The sequence below is a fragment of the Tachyglossus aculeatus genome, chromosome 21 (genome assembly GCF_015852505.1).
Source record: "Tachyglossus aculeatus isolate mTacAcu1 chromosome 21, mTacAcu1.pri, whole genome shotgun sequence".
Lineage (NCBI taxonomy): Eukaryota > Metazoa > Chordata > Mammalia > Monotremata > Tachyglossidae > Tachyglossus > Tachyglossus aculeatus.
In genome coordinates this window covers 47632260-47655390 of record NC_052086.1, presented here as the reverse complement: position 1 = coordinate 47655390, position 23131 = coordinate 47632260, and the positions used below count along the sequence as shown (strand labels likewise).

At 46.5% G+C, this 23131-nt stretch overlaps 1 protein-coding gene across 3 annotated transcripts in view; it reads right to left on the bottom strand.

Annotated features, from left to right (window-relative positions):
* Positions 1-23131, bottom strand: part of NSMCE1 (NSE1 homolog, SMC5-SMC6 complex component) — a 63692-nt gene that overhangs the window by 10538 nt on the left and 30023 nt on the right. For all 3 annotated transcript variants that reach the window (XM_038763282.1, XM_038763283.1, XM_038763284.1), the window contains exons 3-4: positions 6046-6167; positions 1837-1914 (exon numbers count right to left, since the gene is read on the bottom strand). In XM_038763282.1, the coding sequence (XP_038619210.1) occupies positions 1837-1914; positions 6046-6167 (200 nt within the window). The remainder of the gene's footprint in view (positions 1-1836; positions 1915-6045; positions 6168-23131) is intronic.

The following is a 23131-nucleotide window of genomic DNA, read 5'->3' as shown; positions in this document are numbered from 1 at the left end:
AGGTGGTCCCACGTGGGGCTCACAGTCTTAATCCCCATTTTACGGGTGAGGGATCAGGCACAGAGAAGTGAAGTGACTTACCCAAGGTCACACAGCAGACAAGTGGCAGAGCCGGGATTAGAACCCACGACCTCTGACTCCCAAGCCCGGGCTCTTTCCACGGAGCCATGTGTTGTGCCATTTTGCATCCCTTCCAATAGCCAGCGGACTACGCAGGAGCCTTATCGAAATAAGCAGCGGTTTAAGCAGGAGGCAGAAGTGGAGGCTCTCGCCACCGGTTCAGACCCCTCAACTTGCCCAAGAGATGCATCGTCGCTTGGTGGGATTTTTCGTAACACCCAAAAATCAAGCCCATGAGAAAAGCCAAAGGGAAAATCTGTTTGCAAACGAGACCAAAAGGCCGCTCCAACTGTGTATGATGAGCACAAATCTCAGCTATGCAGAGCCCCACTCTTCAATACCCAAATTCTCCTGGGACTTTGCATACAGTTAGGTGGGGGACAAAGGTCGACAGCCACAAACCACTTAAGAATTCTCCATTTTCTGCTGAGTCGCAGACCAAAAGTTAATTCGGGGAAGGTGGGGGTGGAAGGAAGCAGGAAACCCAAAGAAATGCTTTAATGTGTCCCTAGACTATAAATTTGTCTCGAGTCTGTCAGCTCGCTGTGGGCAGGGGACGGATCTACCAACTCTGCTGAACTGTCGGCTTGCAAGCGCTTAGTTTTTTTGTTTTTTTTTATAATGGTATTTGTTAAGCGCTTACTATGTGCAAAGCACTATTCTAAGTTCAGTGCCCTGCACATAATAAGCATTCAATAAATGCCACTGATTGAGTCACTGATAACTGCCGCACTAGGGTTTCTTTTTTCCTCCAGTAAGGGGACTTCGTTTTTTTTTTTTTTCATTTTGTTTCCTGAGGGTAACTGTAAATTCTGTCTCTGTTTCTTCCAAAATTTGAAAGGCTTCTTCAGAGCACCTCATTCATTCATTCATTCAATCGTATTTATTGAGCGCTTACTGTGTGCCGAGCACTGTACTAAGCGCTTGGGAAGTACAAGTTGGCAACATACAGAGACGGTCCCTACCCAACGGTGGGCTCACAGTCTAGGAGGGGGAGACGGAGAACAAAACAAGACATATTAACAAAATAAAATAAATAGAATAAATATGTACAAATAAAATCAATAAATAATAATAATAATGATGGCGTTTATTACCTCATCTCTTTGTCTCCCTGCATGAAGGCATGGCCTTTCCAGTAAGTCAAAGCCTTCTCTGTCAACATTTATGGAGCACTGCAAAACGCTCACAACCCCTGAACTGAAGTTCTGCTAGGCCAAAAATACCACAGAACTACGGGAGACTTTGAAGACCCTCTTGTCGCTAATCTGTGTGGGCATATGATAGAAATAATAGGCATTTTATCTAACGTTTTTTATATTTATAATTTATTTTATATTTATAATGGCATTTGTTAAGCGCTTACTATGTGCAAAGCACTGTTCTAAGCGCTGGGGAGGATACAAGGTGATCAGGTTGTCCCACGGGGGGCTCACGGTCTTAATCCCCATTTAAAGTAGAGTTAGTTCTGTAGTCAAACAGCAAGCCATTGATGCCAAAAAGCTAAAGAGATTTTAAGAAGCCTTGGAACTCAGCAACTGCTTGATTCATCTCCCAGGAGACCATTCAGTAGCCAGCCGTTCCGGGCCGGGTCCACTGAACAAAGCTGATTATTAAAAGAAAACTGTGATTTCTTCAGCATTTATTTACTTTGAAAAAGAGAGGAAAAATAATGGAGTTATTTTAGTCATCTGATTGTGAGATATGGGTACTTACAGTTTTTTTGAACAGTTCCAACTCATTTTCTGCATAGTCAGTAGCCATTTTAGTTATTTCAGTTTCGGTGAGATTCACCTAGAATCAACACAATGGCACCACACGTCAGATTTAAATGTGAAGACATTAGCTGGACCGATTGATGCAAATTAACTTCGTTAGGTCTTCAGGACAATATATGAAAGGCTTGGGAGACAGAACCCCCAAGAGCAACAGTCAAAAAGTTACTGATTTTGTTTGAAACATTTGCCCTCTACACTTGTGCCTGCAAATCACCGTGGCCTAGTGGTTTTATAGAAAAGTCACTTAGGACGGACATTTGGAGATCAAAGATACCCTCTTCGGACGACTGTACTGTTTCTTTTCTCTGTAAAAAGAAAGAACACGTGGATTCATGATAACTGGCTCTCTCGTCGTACAGTAAGGCAAACAAGTACCATGGCTAGGCAAGCTATGAATACGAGATGAAAAAGAATGCACCAAGCACATTTTCCAGCCCAACTCTCTGTGCATAGAAGTCTTGAACCGCAAGCCCATCCTGTCCAGTTTTAATTGTCTTTCGTGTCGACGCCAGGGTTCAGTCTCCTCAAATTAAGTTCTTTTCAGGAACGTGTATTGAAATATTAAAGTAGTCAGACCAAAGCGAGCATCTGAGCCCAGGTCCGAAGTGGGTAAATAACGCTGATTAACTTCTCGTACCATCTGAAGACCTATTGGCTGTATTTTCTAACGTTACAAATTTCTTTGTAAGAACTGAAAAACGGAAACTGGCAGTTTCCAAAGTTAGGCACTGAGTCAAAGAAGATTGGGATAAAACAGACAGTATTTGGGCAAGATGCTCGAGATCAGTTCAAAGAAAACCACATGCACATGAAAGAAGTGCCCCTTGGTGAATACTACCTACTACCTTATTCTGAGTTTTATTTAAAAGATGCAAGAACTACCAAACAAAAGCCCAGTCCCCCAACACACTTCAAGGTCATCTTTGGCCTGATGATCACTTCAGACTTGCTGTAATGTCCAAAAAATAGCGAAAATCAGGTTTTTGCAGACAAGATCAACAAAATATTAAGCAGCCCCGGGACGCAAAATAACTTCTACTTTAAAATTCAAAGAAAGGAGTTGGGAATAAGACTGGAATAAAATATATAAACTGGAATGAAGGAACAGAGCTGAGAATCGAGGCAGAAGGACGACTGCTTTAAAAAAAAAAGCCCTATCAAACAGAGGATCATACTCATTTCAAACACGCTATCTGGGGTAAACAGGTGCTGAGTTCCGAAGCCAAGCACAAACTGATACAAGTCTCTGATGATTAAAAGTTGAAAAATCCCTTCTGCTGAGAGAACACTGGTTCCTGTGATAAGACTGTAACAGGGAGCGGAAGGCAGCCCCCCGAAACTGGGCATACGGGAAAGATCTATCTGTAGATTTTAGAGATCAAACCGATGGTACTGACAAGCAATACCGTGTTATAAATGGTTGTCATTGATATCCCCCCCCATCTTACCCCCCCATTCCCCCCCATCTTACCTCCTTCCCCCCATCTTACCTCCTTCCCTTCCCCACAGCACCTGTATATATGTATATATGTTTGTACATATTTTTTACTTTATTTATTTATTTATTTACTTTATTTGTACATATCTATTCTATTTATTTTATTTTGTTAGTATGTTTGGTTTTGTTCTCTGTCTCCCCCTTTTACACTGTGAGCCCACTGTTGGGTAGGGACTGTATCTATGTGTTGCCAATTTGTACTTCCCAAGAGCTTAGTACAGTGCTCTGCACATAGTAAGCGCTCAATAAATACGATTGATGATGATGATATCCCTAAACAGGCTAATCTTTTCAGTCCTTTCAATGAATGAGTGCTCTTCACCAAGAAAACACTAGATCAGTATTCCCTTGGGCTCAAACAACTTGCTATCAAGGGTCTTTCCCTCGTCAAGAATTGGGCTGAGCGCTGGGGTGGGTCAGACCCAGGCCCTGTCCCGTATTGGGGCTCACAGGGCCACAGATGAGGAAACTGAGGCACGGAGAAGTAGTAAAGTGACTTGCCCAAGGTCACGCGGCTGACAAGTGGCAGAGGTGGGATTCTAATCCAGAGACACGGACTGTGTCCAACCCAGTTATATCTAAGGATCCACTACCAGAACAACTGCAGAAGGAGGTGGGGCGTTCTGGGAGAGATGTGTCCATGGGTCGGAGACGACTCGATGGCATAAGACGAGACAAGACCCTAGAGCTTAGTAGGTGCCTAGGTCCACTGACACATAGGCCCAGGCTCTTTCCACTAGGCCACTCTCTTTCTTTGTTGGTCAGGAACACTGGCCAGAAACGCAGAGCGGCTACGAAAGTAAATCACGTCAGGGTTGGAAATGAAGGTCCAGGAAACGACGGTTGGCTCTCTGGTCAACTGGGACGAGTTGGATTCAAGTCATGAAGGAATGACCCAAGTAGGGCGGGTTGCTGGGAGCTTGGAAATGAATTCCCTGGGGAACTAATGGGGGAGCGCAAACAGTAAGTTCCACTTCAGGTGGCGAGTTACGAGGCTGAGGCTCTGCCTGGAGGGGATGACCACCCAGCCCCTCTCAGAGATGGCAGCAGGACCAAAGAGATCTGTTGGCGGGGTCTACATTGGGGTCTCAGAGCAGAGCCATCCAGAGTACTCCCAAGAAGGGCGGTTGTGGGAGGGAAGAGAGAGATGGAACACGCTTTGGTAAAATACTACATGCCTCATTACGGTGCATGTGCACGTGGCATAATGCAATGACGTCATATGGAACAGGAAGGGACACCAATTTTTTCCATCTCCTCAAGGAGGCCATATGTCTGAACCCAACCCGATTAAAAGGAAGCAGTGTGACCGAGTGGAAAGAGCGGGGGCCTGAAGCCAGCCGACCTAGGTTCTAATCCCAGCTCGGCTACTTGTTTGCTGTGGGACCTTGGGCAAGTCATTTTACATCCCGTGCCTCAGTTTGCCCATCTGTAAAAATGGGGATTAAGACTGTGAGCCCTAGGTGGGACATGGACTGTGTCCAACCCAAATATCTTATATCTAACTCTAAGGATCCACTACCAGAATCCAACCCAATTATCTTATATCTAACTCTAAGGATCCACTACCAGAATCCAACCCAGTTATCTTATATCCAACTCTAAGGATCCACTACCAGAACAACTGCAGAAGGAGGTGGGGCGTTCTGGGAGAGATGTGCCCATGGCGTCACTATGGGTCAGAGATGACTCGATGGCATAAGACGAGACAAGACCCTAGTGCCTGGAACACACTAAGTGCTTAACAAATACCACAATCATTGTTATTACTATTATTATTATTATTATTATTATTATTATAACAACAAGCAAGGTTGAGCTCATGGAGGAGCTAACCGCCAGTTAAACTCTTTGGGAAGCTAAAGGAGAGTTGTGGCTTGTTTCTGGGAGCCTGAAACAAGTAGGACTAGGATCTAGAGAAGGCCAAAGTGAGAAACTGAAGAATCAGCACTTTGGTGGGTTGGAATTCTGATGGGGAGGGCCCTCCCACGTACGCTCGACTTTTCCCTTGTGCATAAAGATGGGTCGTTCGTCAGTAAAATACTACTCCAGCACTAGTTAGATGTGTATTCTGAGCATGGAGAGACTACTTCATAGATTGAGAGCCCCTTGAGGGACCGGGTCCATGTTAAATTACACAGTGCTTTGCACACAGTATGTGCTTACTACTACAACTTGAAACGTCCCATACCACTCCGGCTCCCTACCTGAGTCCATCTGAAAGCTTATAACACAACATCCCTAGCTCCAAATGACACTCTAAGCAGTTGGAAGACACAGCTGGATGTTGGGTAAGGACTGTCTCTGTTGCCGAACTGTACTTTCCAGGTGCTTTAGTATGGCTGCACACGGCAAGCACTCAATAAATATGATAGAATCAGTGAATGAAAGGTCGGAAAAGACTTTACATTTTCTCTTGCTCCATAAGGAAAAAAACAACGAACGAACTTCATTTTATCCTTGATGTGGCCCTCCACTATTTTTCAGTTTTGTTTTTGCGGGGGCGGAGGGGGAATCTTGTGCAGAGAAGTGCTCAAAATTAAACAAAAACCTTCTTTGGCCTGCTCCTGACTACAGCTAATTCCGCGGCAAGATCTTGACGATGGTCTTGAATCAAACCCACACGGTGGCAGCCTTTCACCGACTTACCAAAGCATAATAAGGTTTCCCTTCGTCTTCAGACATTCCTTTCCTGATCTCCATAAACAAGGGCTGGAGAAGTCTGTTAATAACACCGATGAAGTCATCCAACTTGTCGTGAGCATAGTACACTGGAAACGAACAACAACAATACTTTACTTCTCAAAAGGAACAGTTTCCTCTGCCTCAACATTTCCACACGGCACGGCTCAGAAAACGCTTGGGGGCAAGACTGAAATTGTCAACATCAGATGTGGTGTTTCGGCATCATCATCATCATCATCAATCGTATTTATTGAGCGCTTACTATGTGCAGAGCACTGTACTAAGCGCTTGGGAAGTACAAATTGGCAACATATAGAGACAGTCCCTACCCAACAGTGGGCTCACAGTCTAAAACAGCATCACCTTTCTCATCAACTGAGAGCTCACCTCCTCCAGGAGGCCTTCCCAGACTGAGCCCCCTCCTCCCCCTCTCCATCCTCCCCGCCTTACCTCCTTCCCTTCCCCTCAGCACCTGTATATATGTACATATGTTTGTACGTATTTATTACTCTATTTTACTTGTACATATCTATTCTATTTTATTTTGTTAGTATGTTTGGTTTTGTTCTCTGTCTCCCCCTTCTAGACTGTGAGCCCACTGTTGGGTAGGGACCGTCTCTATATGTTGCCGACTTATACATCCCAAGCGCTTAGTACAGTGCTCTGCACACAGTAAGCGCTCAATAAATACGATTGATTGATTGATTAGCAGAGGAAAGCAATAAAGATGGCTGAAAGAAGTCTGATATAAAAAAACAGTCACTGAGGTACTGTGGGTTGTAGATTTTTCATAGGCTTCTTTCCCCAGAGTTGTGGTTTGCAAAGAGGAAAAGGTGTCTTTCTAATGGACTAGGGATTTTAGTCAGCCAGTCAATCGAATTTAATAATAATAACAATGGCATTTGTTAAGCGCTTAATATGTGCAAAGCATTCATTCATTCATTCAATCGTATTTATTGAGCGCTTACTGTGTGCAGAGCACTGTACTAAGCGCTTGGGAAGTGCAAGTTGGCAACAAAGCACTGTTCTAAGAGCTGGGGAGGATACAAGGTGATCAGGTTGTCCCACCTGCAGCTCACAGTCTTCATCTCCATTTTACAGATGAGGGAACTGAGGCACGGAGAAGTTGACTTGCCCAAAGTCACACAGCTGACGAGTGGCGAAGCTGGGATTTGAACCCATGCCCTCTGACTCCAAAGCCCGGGCTCTGCTTCTCTAATTTACTGAACGCTTACTGTGTGCAGAGCACTCGACTAAGCACTTGGGAGAGTACGGTATAAAAATAAACATACACATTCCCTGCCCACGAAGAGCTTACCGTCTAGAGGGGGAGGCGGCCATTAATATGAATTTAAAAATTGATATATAAGTAAATAAAAAAATTTAATTAAATAAGTATGTACATAAGTGCTGTGGGCCTGGGAGGGGAGACGAATAAAAGGAGCAAGTCAGGGGGACGCAGAAGGGAGTGGGAGAAGAGGGAAGGAGGGCTTAGCCAGGGAAGGCCTCTTGGAGAGATGTTTTACTTAAAGGTTTGAAGGCGGGGAGAGTAATTGTCTGTCAGAGGTGAAGAGGGAGGGTGTTCCAGGCTAGAGGCAGAACACGGGCAAAAGGTCGGCGGCAACGTAGATCAATCAATCAATCAATCGTATTTATTAAGCGCTTACTGTGTGCAGAGCATTGTACTAAGCGCTTGGATAGATGAGATTGAGGAGTGGTGAAGTGTGCGGGCTGTGTTGTAGAGGGAAAGTAGTGAGGAGAGGAAGGAGGGGGCGAGGTGATTGACTGCGTGAAGCCAACGGTGAGGAGCTTCTGTCTGATGCAGAGGTGGGTGGGCTACCGCTGGACTTTCCTGAGAGGTGGGGAAACACGGCCTGAACTTTAGCAGCTACTGTATGGCACTCACTCACTACCTACTTAGTTGGTTCCCTGTGAACTCCGGGACTGAGGGAGGGTTCATTCTGTAAATCTGCTACCCGCACTGGCATTTGAAAAATACTACCGGGTGAAAGAGGCCCAACGCGAGTCTCCTTTGGGGTTGGGCGGCATCTCCCACTGAGGGAGCCAATATCCTGGTATTCGCCAGAGTCTTTATTCAAGACTTTACTGTCCTATAAGTTGATTTCATCAGCCGAGGCATCTTGCCTAAGAAACTTTAAGGCAGAGGATTTATTTAGTAATATTTGGACCAGTTCAAAGCTCTGGGGACAAGGGCCCAGAGGGGTATCCTACCTCTTTATTTATCATCATCGTCATCAATCGTATTTATTGAGCGCTTACTATGTGCAGAGCACTGTACTAAGCGCTTGGGAAGTACAAATTGGCAACATATAGAGACAGTCCCTACCCAACAGTGGGCTCACAGTCTAAAAGGGGGAGACAGAGAACAAAACCAAACATACTTACAAAATAAAATAAATAGAATAGATATGTACAAATAAATAAATAGAGTAAAAAAAAAATATGTACAAACATATATACATATATACAGGTGCTGTGGGGAAGGGAAGGAGGTAAGATGGGGGGATGGAGAGGGGGACGAGGGGGAGAGGAAGGAAGGGGCTCAGTCTGGGAAGGCCTCCTGGAGGAGGTGAGCTCTCACGGGTAGGGCATGGAAAAGATTCTCTCAACGACACTGTAGAGAAGCAGCGTGGCTCGATGGAAAGAGCACGGGCTTGGGAGCCAGAGGTCATGGGTTCAAATCCTGGCTCTGCCAATTGTTAGCTGTGTGACCTTGGGCAAGTGACTTAACTTCTCTGTGCCTCAGTTACCTCATCTGTGAAATGGGGATTAAGACTGTGAGCCCCACATGGGACAACCTGATCACCCTGTATCCTCCCCAGCGCTTAGAACAGTGCTTTGCATATAGTAAGCGCTTAACAAATGCCATTATTATTATTTACACAATCCATATCAGCATTCACCACCTTACCATCAGCAGCAGCATCTTCAAACACCACGAACATCTTAATATACACCTTTCTCTTCGAAGATGAGAGTGATATATTTTATTTTATTAGTATGTTTGGTTTTGTTCTCTGTCTCCCCCTTTTAGACTGTGAGCCCACTGTTGGGTAGGGACTGTCTCTATATGTTGCCAACTTGTACTTCCCAAGCGCTTAGTACAGTGCTCTGCACACAGCAAGCGCTCAATAAATATGACTGATGATGATGATGATGAAATCCGTATCTAAGCACGGCACAGGGGCCGTGGGTAGGACAGCCTCCTCAGAAACACCCCTGATCAAAGTTTATTTCCTCCTGGGAGGGTTCAGGCGGTCTTAATTCCACACGCGCCACCATGCCAAGACTATCATAGGGAACAAAGAGCATGTCGAACCGACGGATGCGGCGCCCTTTGGTAAAAGCAGTGTTGGAGTCTCCGACAGAGAAGCCAACTTGGCATTTTGAGCGTGAAGAAAGGCTGGAGGGAATTTTCGAGGGGGTGGGATGAAGGGATTTGGAGTCTCTTCAGCTTTGACTGGAATAGCTCAGATCAATCAATGGTATTTATTGGGCACTTACTATGTGCTGAGCGATGTACTAAGCGCTTGGGAGAGTACATGGCCTAGTGGCAAGAACCCGGGCTTGGGAGTCATAGGTCGTGGGTTCTGATCCCGGCTCTGTCTGCTGTGTAAACATGGGCAAGTCACTTCATTCAGTTACCTCGTCTGCAAAATGGGGATAAAGATTGTGAGCCCCAAGAGGGACAGGGATTGTGTCCAATCTGATTACCTTGTACCTACCCCAGCACTCTGAACAGTGCTTGACACACAGTGAGCGCTTAACAAATACCAAAATTATTACAATACAACAGAGACAATACAACATATGTACAATACAACATATGTTGCCAACTTGTACTTCCCAAGCGCTTAGTTCAGTGCTCTGCACACAGTAAGCGCTCAATAAATACGACTGAATTGAATGAACAGAGATGGCAGACAAGTTTCCTGCCCACCGGGACCTTACATCTCGTCAGAAAATAGAGGCAAGTGAGGTTGGGGGTCCTTCTGGCTCAGAAAGCCGTGAGGGCAATTGCCCATAGGGTTGGCATTAAGGTGGGCATCCTCCCGCCTCCACTTCAGGCCTGTTCGTTGTCTAGTACCCAATTAGTACCAGGTGATTTTATATCTGGTATACTCACTTTCGGGACCCAACCTCCCTCTGCCACAGGTCCTGCCACAGAGCCGCCCGGCTCAGAATTAAAGAACGGTATTTATTGAGCGCTTACTGTGTGCAGAGCCTCCTCCTAATCGCTTGGGAAAGTATGATGCAGCAGAGTCGGTGGATAGGACGCCTGCCCAAGAGAAGCATACAGTCTACAGGGAAAGACAGGCAATCAAGGGGATTAAGGAGAGGGGAAATAAGTACTGTGGAGCTGGGGTGACTATCGGAGTGCTTAAGACATAAAAGACCGAGGAATGCAATAGCTCTGGAGTAATTAGGGGGAGCGTCCCGATCCCTCAAAGAAGACGTCTTGATTCTGGCCAAATCCGGCAGACCTCTGCAAGATGGCATCATCGCATCCCGCGCCGCGTACCGGGTTCTGGTGCTCATGGCTGGAGCTGGCCATCTTGGTTGGCATCCATGGTCTCTGAACCATTTGGATGTACAGATACACTGTGAGCCCCATGTGGGACAACCTGATGACCTTATATTCATTCATTCATTCATTCAATCGTGTTTATTGAGCGCTTACTGTGCGCCGAGCACTGTTCTAAGCGCTTGGGAAGTCCAAGTTGGCAACATACAGAGACGGTCCCTACCCAACAGTGGGCTCACAGTCTAGAAGGGGGAGACCGAGAACAAAACAAGACATATTAACAAAATCAAATAAACAGAATATGTACAAATAAAATCAATAAATAATAATAATAATGATGGCATTTATTCATTCATTCATTCAATCGTATTTATTGAGTGCTTACTGTGAGCCGAGCACTGTACTAAGCGCTTGGGAAGTACAAGTTGGCAACATACAGAGACGGTCCCTACCCAAAAGTGGGCTCACAGTCTAGAAGGGGGAGACAGAGAACAAAACAAGACATATTAACAAAATCAAATAAATAGAATAAATATGTACAAATAAAATCAATAAATAATAATAATAATGATGGCATTTATTCATTCATTCATTCATTCAATCGTATTTATTGAGGGCCTACTGTGCGCCAAGCACTGTACTAAGCTCTTGGGAAGTACAAGTTGGCAACATACAGAGACGGTCCCTACCCAACAGTGGGCTCACAGTCTAGAAGGGGGAGACAGAGAACAAAACAAGACATATTAACAAAATCAAATAAATAGAATATGTACAAATAAAATCAATAAATAATAATAATGATGGCATTTAGTAAGCGCTTACTATGTGCAAAGCACTGTTCTAAGCACTGGGGAGGTTACAAGGCAATCAGGTTGTCCCACAGGGTGCTCCCAGTCTTCATCCCCATTTTACAGATGAGGTAACTGAGGCCCAGAGAAGTTAAGTGACAAATCCGTACAAACGTATATCCAGGTGCTGTGGGGAGGGGAAGGAGGTAAGGCGGAGGGGATGGGGAGGGGGAGGAGGGGGAGAGGAAGGAGGGGGCTCAGTCTGGGAAGACCTCCTGGAGGAGGCCTTGTATCTTCTTGTACCTACCCCACCACTCAGAACAATGCTTGGCACAAAGTAAGCGCTTAACAAATGCCATTATTATTAAATAGCGTATCCCAAACAGCATGCTTTTAGCCACTCCTTCTGATCATTCCCAGCAGTATTAATAAAAAAACTGAACACTGGAACAATTCTACTTTGGAAACACAGAGTGACCAGGTAAGGGTTATTTTCTGTTGAGAGAGTTTCAAATATGAAATCTGTCCTTGAAGATTATGCAAAAAAAAAAGGAGCACTTTCTGGGCAACTGCAGCAATCTAAGGGTGGGGAAGTGATTTCTAGGACTTTAACCCAATTTCTACTCAAATCTTTGTTTTTCCCATTAGTTAATTCTCCACCCCTAAAAAAACTTAAACATTTGATTTTTAAAAGACGGATAAGTTTTTCTTAACATTTTCCCTGCTAGACTGGATTTGTTTTAACAATTTTACTAGCCAAGTGGACTTCATTTACAAATCCTTCCTCATTCCCAAATGGTCATCTTGATCGCAAATTGACTGAAATATCAAGATCTCCACTATCATTAACAGAAGGAACATGTACACAGATAGAAATGGGATCGTCTAGATGGCTTGGTCATTTTTAAATGCGCCTTTTTTTTGTTTTTTGAGGGGATTTCCTTTCTCGCCACACTGCTAAGAGCCTGGAGTTTCCTTGAGTAACTGGTACCCACAGTCAGTTTTTGTTTAGTTCTTGTGTGAAGGTCACCACTCCTCTTACTCCAATACGGAGCTCTCAGGCAGAAAGTGAAGTTTGGGATACTGGTAAGTTTAGTCTAGTGGAAAGAACGTGGCTTGGAAGTCGGAGGACCTGGGTTCTAATCCCAGCTCAATCAATCAATCGTATTTATTGAGCGCTTACTGTGTGCAGAGCACTGTACTAAGCGCTTAAGCTCCATTACTTAATAATAATTGTGGTATTTGTTACTATGTCAGGCACTTTACTAAGCGCCGGGGAAGATACAAGGTTGTCAGGTTGGACCCAGTCCCTGTCCCACATGGCGCTTACAGTCTTAATCCCCATTTTACCGGTGCGAGCCCCTCTAGAAATCATATCAGCAGTGGACTTCCCTGTCAGCCTGATTTGCTGATCATCAATGAAAAAAGGGGGACCCCTCCTTCTATCATATTGATACCCAAATCCACATCTTCAGCCTGATTTGCTGATCATCAATGAAAAAAGGGGGACCCCTCCTATCATATTGATACTCAAATCCACATCTTCAGCCTGATTTGCTGATCATCAATGAAAAAAGGGGGACCCCTCCTATCATATTGATACCCAAATCCACATCTTCAGCCTGATTTGCTGATCATCAATGAAAAAAGGGGGACCCCTCCTATCATATTGATACCCAAATCCACATCTTCAGCCTGATTTGCTGATCATCAATGAAAAAAGGGGGACCCCTCCTATCATATTGATACCCAAATCCACATCCTCAGCCTGATTTGCTGATCATCAATGAAAAAAGGGGGACCCCTCCTATCATACTGATACCCAAATCCACATCTTCAGCCTGATTTGCTGATCATCAATGAAAAAAGGTGGACCCCTCCTATCATACTGATACCCAAATCCACATGTTCAGCCTGATTTGCTGATCATCAATGAAAAAAGGTGGACCCCTCCTATCACACTGATACCCAAATCCACATCTTCAGCCTGATTTGCTGATTAGACTGTGAGCCCACTGTTGGGTAGGGACTGTCTCTATATGTTGCCAATTTGTACTTCCCAAGTGCTTAGTACAGTGCTCTGCACATAGTAAGCGCTCAATAAATATGATTGATGATGATGATGATCATCAATGAAAAAAGGTGGACCCCTCCTATCATATTGATACCCAAATCCACATCTCCTCCCTCCAGGCTCGTATCTCCTCCTGCCTTCAGGTCATCTCCACCTGGATTTCCTCCCACCACCTAAAACTCAACATGTCAACAGCGCTGCTCTAAGCCGAGAAGCAGCGTGGCTCAGTGGAAAGAGCCCGGGCTTGGGAGCCAGAGGGCACGGGTTCTAATCCTGGCTCCGCCGCATGTCTGCTGTGTGACCTTGGGCAAGTCACTTCACTTCTCTGAGCCTCAGTTCCCTCATCTGTAAAATGAGGATGAAGACTGTGAGCCCCCCGGGGGGACAACCTGATCAACTTGTAACCTCCCCAGTGCTTAGAACAGTGCTTTGCACATAGTAAGCGCTTAACAAATACCATCATTATTAAGAGTCCCAGAGAAGTGACTTGCCCAAGGTCACCTGGCAGACCAGTGGTGGAGCCGGGATTAGAACCCAGGTCCTTCTGATTCCCAGGCCCGGGCTCTATCCACAAGGCTATGCCACTTACCTGCTCTTGTCCTTGGGCAAGTCACTTCACTTCTCTGTGACTTCAATTTGTACTTCCCAAGCGCTTAGTACAGTGCTGTGCACACAGTAAGCGCTCAATAAATACGATTGAATGAACGAATGTGACTCAGCTATCTCATCTGTAAAATGGGTTCTTCCTCCTACTTAAGCTGTGAGTCCCACATGGAACGGAGAGTGTGCCCAACTTGATTATCTTGTATCAGTGCTTAGTACAGTGTTTCACACATAATAATAATGGCATTTGTTAAGCGCTTACTGTGTGCAAAGCACTGTTCTAAGCACTGGGGGGGATACAAGGTGATCAGGTTGTCCCACAGGGGGCTCACAGTCTTAATCCCCATTTTACAGATGAGGTCACTGAGGCTCAGAGAAGTGAAGTGACTTGCCCAAGGTCACACAGCAGACACGTGGCGGAGCCGGGATGAGAACCACTGAGCCACACTGCTTCTCTAGGCCCAGGTACCCGTGATGTGGAGCTACCTGGGTCATTTGCAAATCCTGAAGAAAATCCCGTGGGAATGGATGGGGGTGCGGGGGGTGAATCCAGAGCCTGAGATCTTCACCCACTGAGTCTCAATCTATTATATTTACTGAGTGCTAACTCTGGGCACAGCACTGTAGTAAGCGCTTGGTAGAGTACAATTTAAGAGTTGGTAGACATTGTCCCCTGTCCAGAATAAGCTTACAGTCTAGAGGCCATTACAGCATCTACGGTCCACCCTTCTGAGGGAACAGACTGTGGATGAAGCTTGGAGCGACCTTTGAAAACATTTAGAAACCTGGGGACTTGATTATCTCTGCACTGGGAAAATAAGGATGGGAAGTGAGGATTAGTTTTGTTTTTGTTTCCGTTTTTTTATTTATTTTTGTTATTTAGACTGTGCGCCCCACATGGGATGGGGATAGTGTCTGACCTGGGTGCCTCGTATCAATCAATCAATGGTATTTATTGAGCACTCACTGTGTGCAGAACACCATACTAAGCGTTTAGGAGAGCCTAATACAACAGACACCATCCCTGCCCGCAAGGTGCTTATTACTCCTGTACTTAGTACGGTTCTTGGCGTCCAGTAAAGTGCTTAACAAACACTTCAATATATATATTTTACTTGTACATATCTATTCTATTTTGCAATATGTTTGGTTTTGTCTCCCCCTTTTAGACTGTGAGCCCACCGTTGGGTAGGGACTGTCTCTATATGTTGCCAATTTGTACTTCCCAAGCGCTTAGTACAGCGCTCTGCACACAGTAAGCGCTCAATAAATACGATTGATGATGATGAGGACCTCAATTATTACGTGTCTTCACCTTTAGACTGCGAGCTCTTTATAGTTTTAATATAGTCAAAAAAAAAAAAGAGAAAAAGAAACCACACGCCAAGTTTTCTTCCCAGATGCACGGTCTGTCGGGAAAGGGGGAGGTTCCCGGAATCTGGATTGGGGAGCTTTTGGTTGTGGCTGTGAGAGAGACATTCAGGAGCTTCCTGTTTACAAACTCTGTTACGCTATACTCTCCCAAGATCTGGGCAGATTTCCATTTCAATTGCTTTGCACACAGTAACTCGGGGCTGGTGACCCACTGCTGAATGGCAGGGCAGCTGAGGTCGGGGAGCAGTGTGGCCTAGTGGAAAGAGTGCAGGCCTAGGAGCCAGAGGACCTGGATTCTACTCCTGGCTCTTGCCAGCTGCCTGCTGGGTGACCTTGGGCAAGTCACTTCACCAGTCTCTGTAAGCGGCTTGGTAAATACGATTAATCGTTTGATTAATCATCATCAATTTATTGAGCGCTTACTATGTGCAGAGCACTGGACTAAGCGCTTGGGAAGTACAAATTGGCAACATATAGAGACGGTCCCTACCCAACAGTGGGCTCACAGTCTAAAAGGGGGAGACAGAGAACAGAACAGCACAGCCCCAAACCCCTGACTCTCCTCCAACGATCCAACAAGGCCCGTCCGTCATCCCTAACCCTTCCCCCCGTGGCCCAACGTGTCTGATTCCCCCCACCTTCCCCGATATCCCCCCAGCGACCAGACCCGGCCGCTCGGGCGTGGATGTGTCCGAACCCCCGTGAAAGCTGCCGGCGTGTGATCCGCCCCTTCCTTCCTCTCCCCCTCGTCCCCCTCTCCATCCCCCCCATCTTACCTCCTTCCCTTCCCCACAGCACCTGTATATAAGGATATATGTTTGCACATATTTATTACTCTATTTATTTTACCTGTGCATATCTATTCTATTTATTTTGTTAGTATGTTTGGTTTTGTTCTCTGTCTCCCCCTTTTAGACTGTGAGCCCACTGTTGGGTAGGGACTGTCTCTAGATGTTGCCAATTTGTACTTCCCAAGCGCTTAGCACAGTGCTCTGCACATAGTAAGCGCTCAATAAATACGATTGATGATGATGATGATGATGATCCGCCCGTCCGGCTTCCCCGCCCACCCTGGTGGTCCCTCTCGGGCGGGCAGGGCCCCGGGTGGACGGCTCCCCTGACCTTGGCGATGGCCGTGGATTAATCTTCCTGGCCATCCCATACCCGCTTCATCCCACAAGCCCTGCTCGGCGCTGGGACGATTTGAAAAAGTTGGCGGCTTTCCCCCCCGGGGCAGTCATTCTGTCCGACCCCCAAGATGGCAGGGACTTCTTCACCCGTCGGGTCCTCCGTCCTCCCTCCCTCCCTCCATCCCACCCCCACGGACGACGGATGTGAAGCCTGAATGGGCCGATCCACCAGTCCCCCACACACGACTCCGGTGGCAGAGGTCGGAGCCATCCTGGCCCCGGTGAAACACTGTCAGTCGGTCAATCGTATTTATTGAGCGCTTACTTTGTGCAGAGCACTAAGCGATTGGGAGAGTACAATACAACAGACCCATTCCCCGCCCACAATGAGCTTACAGTCTAGAGGGGGCTTACAGCCACTGTGCCCAGATGACAGGAATTCCCCCTCTCTCTTGGCTCTGTGGAGATAATAATAATAATAATGATGGCATTTGTTAAGCGCTTACTCTGTGCCAGGCACTGTACTACCCACTGAGGTGGGTACAAGCAAACTGGGTTGGACACATTCCCTGTCCCACATGGGGCTCACAGTCTCATTCTCCATTTTACAGATGAGGTAACTGAGGCACAGAGAAGTGAAGTGACTTGTCCAAGGTCACACAGCAGCAGACAAGTGGCAGAGCCGGGATTAGAACCCACAACCTTCTGACGCCCAGGCCCATGCTGTATCCACTACACCACGCTGCTTCTCCATGCTACCTTTACCCATTCAATTGCATTTATTGAGTTTACTGTGGGCAAAGCACTGTACTAAGCACTTGGGATATATAACAGTAAACAGACACAATCCCTGACTACAATGAGCTGAATGTCTAGAGGGGGAGACAGACATTTAATATGAATTAATAAATTACAGTGCTGTGGGGCTGGGAGGGGAGATGAAAAAAGGGAGCGAGTCAGGGCGACGCAGAAGGGAATGGGAGAAGGGGGAAGCAGCGTGGCTCAGCGGAAAGAGCCCGGGCTTTGGAGTCAGAGGTCAGGGGTTCAAATCCCAGCTCCCAATCGTCAGCTGGGTGACTTTGGGCAAGTCACTTCACTTCTCTGGGCCTCAGTTACCTCATCTGGAAAATGGGGACTAAGACTGTGAGCACCCCCATGGGACAACCTGATCACCTTGTAACCTCCCCAGCGCTCAGAACGGTGCTTTGCACATAGTAAGTGCTTAATAAAAAATGCCATCAAATAACGCCATCAAATCCCAGCTCCCCCAATTGTCAGCTGGGTGACTTTGGGCAAGTCACTTCGCTTCTCTGGGCCTCAGTTACCTCATCTGGAAAATGGGGACTAAGACTGTGAGCCCCCCGTGGGACAACCTCATCACCTTGTAACCTCCCCAGCGCTTAGAACAGTGCTTTGCACATAGTAAGCACTTAATAAACGTCATCATTATTACTAAGCACTTGGGATATATAACAGTAAACAGACACAATCCCTGCCCACAATGAGCTGCCTGTCTAGAGGGGGAGACAGATTTTTAATAAATATATTACAGTGCTGTGGGGCTGGGAGGGGAGATCAATAAAGGGAGCGAGTCAGGGTGACGCAGAAGGGAATGGAAGAAGAAAGGAGGGCTTGGTCAGGGAAGGCTTCTTGGAGGAGACGTGCCTTCAATAAAGCTGTGAAGCGGGGGAGAGTAAATGTCTGTGGGATAACTGTCTCTACTCACCGCACGGTGAGTCATGGGCTTCGGACACCCAGTCCATCAGGGGAAGGGATGACGCTCGGCCAAAGAGCGAAAGCCAAGTGGATGTCCAGTCGCCCCCCGAGAATGGGTCCCTTCTGCACCCCCTGTCCCCGCATCCAAGGGGCTTCCAGCTGACAGGGTGGTTGGCAGCTCCTCGGTGTCGGGCAGTTAGCCGCTCTGTCCGAGCTGCGGGTTGAGCCAGCTGGTCGAGGGTTTAACCGGACTAGCAAATTAGGGCTTCAATCGGTTCTTCTAGCACCTCTTGAAATTTCAAAATGCCCAATCCACATTCCGCCAAGTCAAATACTGGCTGAAGCAGGTGGGGACCGGTAATACTTGTAAGGACGTACTACTAATAAGGGTAATTTCACATTTCAGAAAGGACAAAATTTCCCATACTGTATCTGAAGGTTGGAAGGAGGAAATCCCCCGTGAGAAGCCTGTGGGCTGTCTCCTATTTGTACTTCTTTTCTTTCCAACATAAACTCACTAACCATTATTTTCATTACTTCTGTGGGGCGTTGGAATCTATTACCCAGGAAGGTTGTGGAAACTTCTTCTCGGGGTGTTTGAAAGAAAGAGGCTAGGAAGCCATTTTCTTCTGGGGGTTTGAGCACTCTCATGTCTAAGCTGGGATGAACTCTTATCCGGGGTTTCCAAAGTCGATCCTGGTGTTTCTCGGGAACGCCCTCCCCCTCCATAGCCAACAGCGTACCACTCTCCTCGCTTTCGAAACCTTCCTAAAATCACTTCTCCTCCTTCCGACTAACCCCTTTATTTCCCCTCTCCGCCCACCCCAACTGATTAACTGATCCCCAATTGGGAGTCGGAGGTCGTGGGTTCAAATCCCGGCTCCACCAACTGTCAGCTCTGTGACCTTGGGCAAGCCACTTCACTTCTCTGGGCCTCAGTGACCTCATCTGTCAAATGGGGACTACGACTGTGAGCCCCACGTGGGACAACCTGATCACCTCGTATCCTCCCCAGAGCTTAGAATAGTGCTTTGCACATAGTAAGTGCTTAACAAATGCCATCATTACTATTATTATTATTATTTTATTCTCCCCCACCTACCTGCTTATGCTCAGAAGCCTGCAGATTGCCCAACTATAATTTCATCCTTCATAGGAAGCAGCGTGGCTCAGTGGAAATAGCCCGGGCTTTGGAGTCAGAGTTCATGGGTTCAAATCCCAGCTCTGCCAATTGTCAGCTGTGTGACTTTGGGCAAGTCACTTAACTTCTCTGTGCCTCAGTTACCTCAACTGTAAAACGGGGATTAAGACTGGGAGCCCCCTGTGGGACAACCTGATCACCTTGTAACCTCCCCAGCACTTAGAACAGTGCTTTGCACATAGTAAGCGCTTAATAAATGCTATTATTATTATTATTATTGATTTTGTCAATGATGTGCATCTAGCTTTACTTCTATTTATTCTGATGCCTTGACACCTGACCACATGTTTGGTTTTGTTGTCTGTCTCCTCCTTCTAGACTGTGAGCCCACTGTTGGGTAGGAAACCGTCTCTATATGTTGCCAACTTGTACTTCCCAAGCGCTTAGTACAGTGCTCTGCACACAGTAAGCGCTCAATAAATATGATTGAATGAATGAATGAATGAATATGGTATCCTGTGTCTGCTTGGGGCAAGTAGTTTCTGGGAAGAAAAATGTGTTTTGGATCAGCTTGATCTATAAGCATCAACTTAAGGGGGAGAGTTATGCCCGATTAATTAATCAATTAACTGATTAATCAATTAATCAACTCTGCAGTTAGCTTTGTACGCCTTAAGCACTTTGATGCCCACTCCAGCCTCACAGTACTCAGGTAAATATCCTTATAATCTACCACTTCCCCTATCTGTAGTCTCTCTAATGCCTGCCTCGCCCTGTAGCCTGTAAGCTCCTTGTCGAGAGGGACTGCGTCTATCACCTCTGTTACATCGTTCCTTCCCAAGCACTTAGTACAGTGCTCCGCACACAGCACGTGCTTAATAAATACCACCGATTGACTGAATCCCTTCAGTATGCCTTGACAATTTTGGAGATGGCACTGTCTCTGATTTCAGCCCGCAGGGGCAGGCAGGCTCCTAATCAATTAATCAACAGGCGAGAAGCGGAGTGGACGGCGCACGGGCCTGGATTCTAACCCCGGCTCCGCCACTTCTCTGCTGTGTGACCTTGGGCAAGTCATTTCACTTCTCTGTGCCTCACTTACCTCATCTGTAAAATGGAGATTAACAACGTGAGCCCTATTTGGGACATGGACTGTGTCTGACCTGATGAGTTTGTATCTACCCTAGCGCTTACTATAGGGCCTGGCACATACAGTAAGCGCTTAATAAATCCCATTTTAAAAATTATGGTATCTATTGAGTGTTTAATGCGTTCAGAGCACACTCAGGATCTGGGCAGAGTTGCCTTTCACAGCAGAATGGCAGAGAAACTGAGCGTTGCCTCCTCTTGAGGAGCAGTGTGGCCTAGTGGAAAGAGTGAAAGCCAGGGAGCCAGAGGACCTGGACTCTAATCCTGGCTCTTTCCAGTTTCCTGCTGGGTGACCTTGGATAAGTCACTTCAGTTGCCTCCGTGCCTCACTTTCCCCATCTGTAAAACGGGGATTCGATGCCTGTTTTCCCACCCACTTAGACTGTCAGCCCCATACAGGACGGGGAATGTATTCTGCCTGATTAACTTGTATCCACCCCTGGTGTTTAGAATAGTGCTTGACACATACTAAGCACTTAACAAATTCCATAATAACGATAACCACTTTTCAACCTCACTTCCACCCTCGTTTTCAATCGGTTCACAGCCTCCAGCTGCCCTGCATCAAGGCGAGCCAAACAATCTACCAGCTTCTGCCAGGGAAGGAGAGGTGAGGCTTGCTATCCATGTCCACCTCAGTCATTCCCGATTAATGAAACATCAAGCTGAGCCACCACAGGCTGGTATTTTTGCTGGAAAAGTGAGTCTTTGTAAGCGAGAGATTTTGTAAGCTTGTAAACGGATGAACAGCTACCGCGCTTTCTCCCTCACCACACTCCAAGACCGCCTGAACCTGGGAACTGTTAGACCGTGGGCAATATAAGAGCAGGAATCGTGTCTGCAATTGTATTGGTTCTTCCAAGTGCTTAGTACAGTGCTCTGCATAAAGTGCTCAATAAATACGACTGATTGACTGTTCTACGGCTACCCAGCACGGGAGGGCTGGAAGATGCAAAGATTGAAAGGCAGGCTCTCAGTCAGGAAAGAGTGCCTACAATTGGGCCCTTGAGGTAGCCTAGTGATCCGTGGCTACCAAAGGAATAATTTTTTCCTCCAGGCATAACTTTCCCCCTTAATGTAAAGTTGATGCTTATAGGTCAATCTGACCCGAAACACATTTTTCTCCTCAGAAACTACTTGCCCCAAGCAGACTCGGGATACCATATGAAGGATGAAATTATAGTTGGGTAATCTGTAGGCTTCTGAACACAAATAGGTAGGAGGGGGAGAATAAAATAACAATAATAATAATAATGATGGCATTTGTTAAAGCGCTTACTATGAGCAAAGCACTGTTCCAAGTGCTGGGGAGGATACAGGGTGATCAGGTTGTCCCACGTGGGGCTCACAGTCTTAATCCCCATTTTATAGATGAGGTAACTGAGGCCCAGAAAAGTGAAGTGGCTTGACCAAGGTCACAGAGCTGACAATTGGTGGAGCCGGGATTTGAACCCACGACCTCTGACTCCCAAGCCCAGGCTCTTTCCACCGAGCCAGGCTGCTTCTCCAATCCTTGAGAACGGTTCGTCACCTGGTTCCTAGCCCAAAATCCCCACGGCTTACGCTCTTGAATCCTACGTCCCAGGGTAGTGGTACCCCTAAAGGAATAAAGGCCTTCAGATTATCCCTGGAAAGCCCCTGACCCTGAATCGATCAATCAATCAATCAATCCTATTTATTGAGCGCTTACTATGTGCAGAGCACTGTACTAAGCGCTTGGGAAGTACAAATTGGCAACACATAGAGACAGTCCCTACCCAACAGTGGGCTCACAGTCTAAAAGGGCTCACAGTCTAAAAGAGGAGCTATGAGATCAACTGAGCCCACCGCACCCAACGACGACGCCGAAGATGGAGCCTAGTTCAGGTTTCACTCGGCCTGCTGGTCCCGTAAAGCCAGAACCTGGGGGTGAGAGCCGATGGAAAGGCAGCGCGGCCTCAAGGACACGGCACGGGCCTGGGAAGCCAGAAGAACCTGGGTTCTAATCCTGTCTTCTCCACTTGCCTGCTGTGGGGTCTTCCGGGAAGCAGCGTGGCTCAGTGGAAAGAGCCCGGGCTTTGGAGTCAGAGGTTCAAAGCCCGGCTCCACCAATTGTCAGCTGTGTGACTTTGGGAAAGTCACTTCAATCAATCAATCAATCAATCGTATTTATTGAGCGCTTACTGTGTGCAGAGCACTGTACTAAGCGCTTGTAATATGTAGTAAATACATATTTATTACTCTATTTATTTTACTTGTACCTATCTATTCTATTTATTTTATTTTGTTAATGTTTGGTTTTGTTCTCTGTCTCCCCCTTCTAGACTGTGAGCCCACTGCTGGGTAGGGACCGTCTCTATATGCTGCCAACTTGTACTTCCCAAGCGCTTAGTACAGTGCTCTGCACACAGTAAGCGCTCAATAAATATGATTGATTGATTGAAGTGCAAGTTGGCAACATATAGAGACGGTCCCTACCCAACAGTGGGCTCACAGTCTAGAAGACTGTGTAGAATGGAGATGAAGACTGTGAGCCCCCCGTGGGACAAC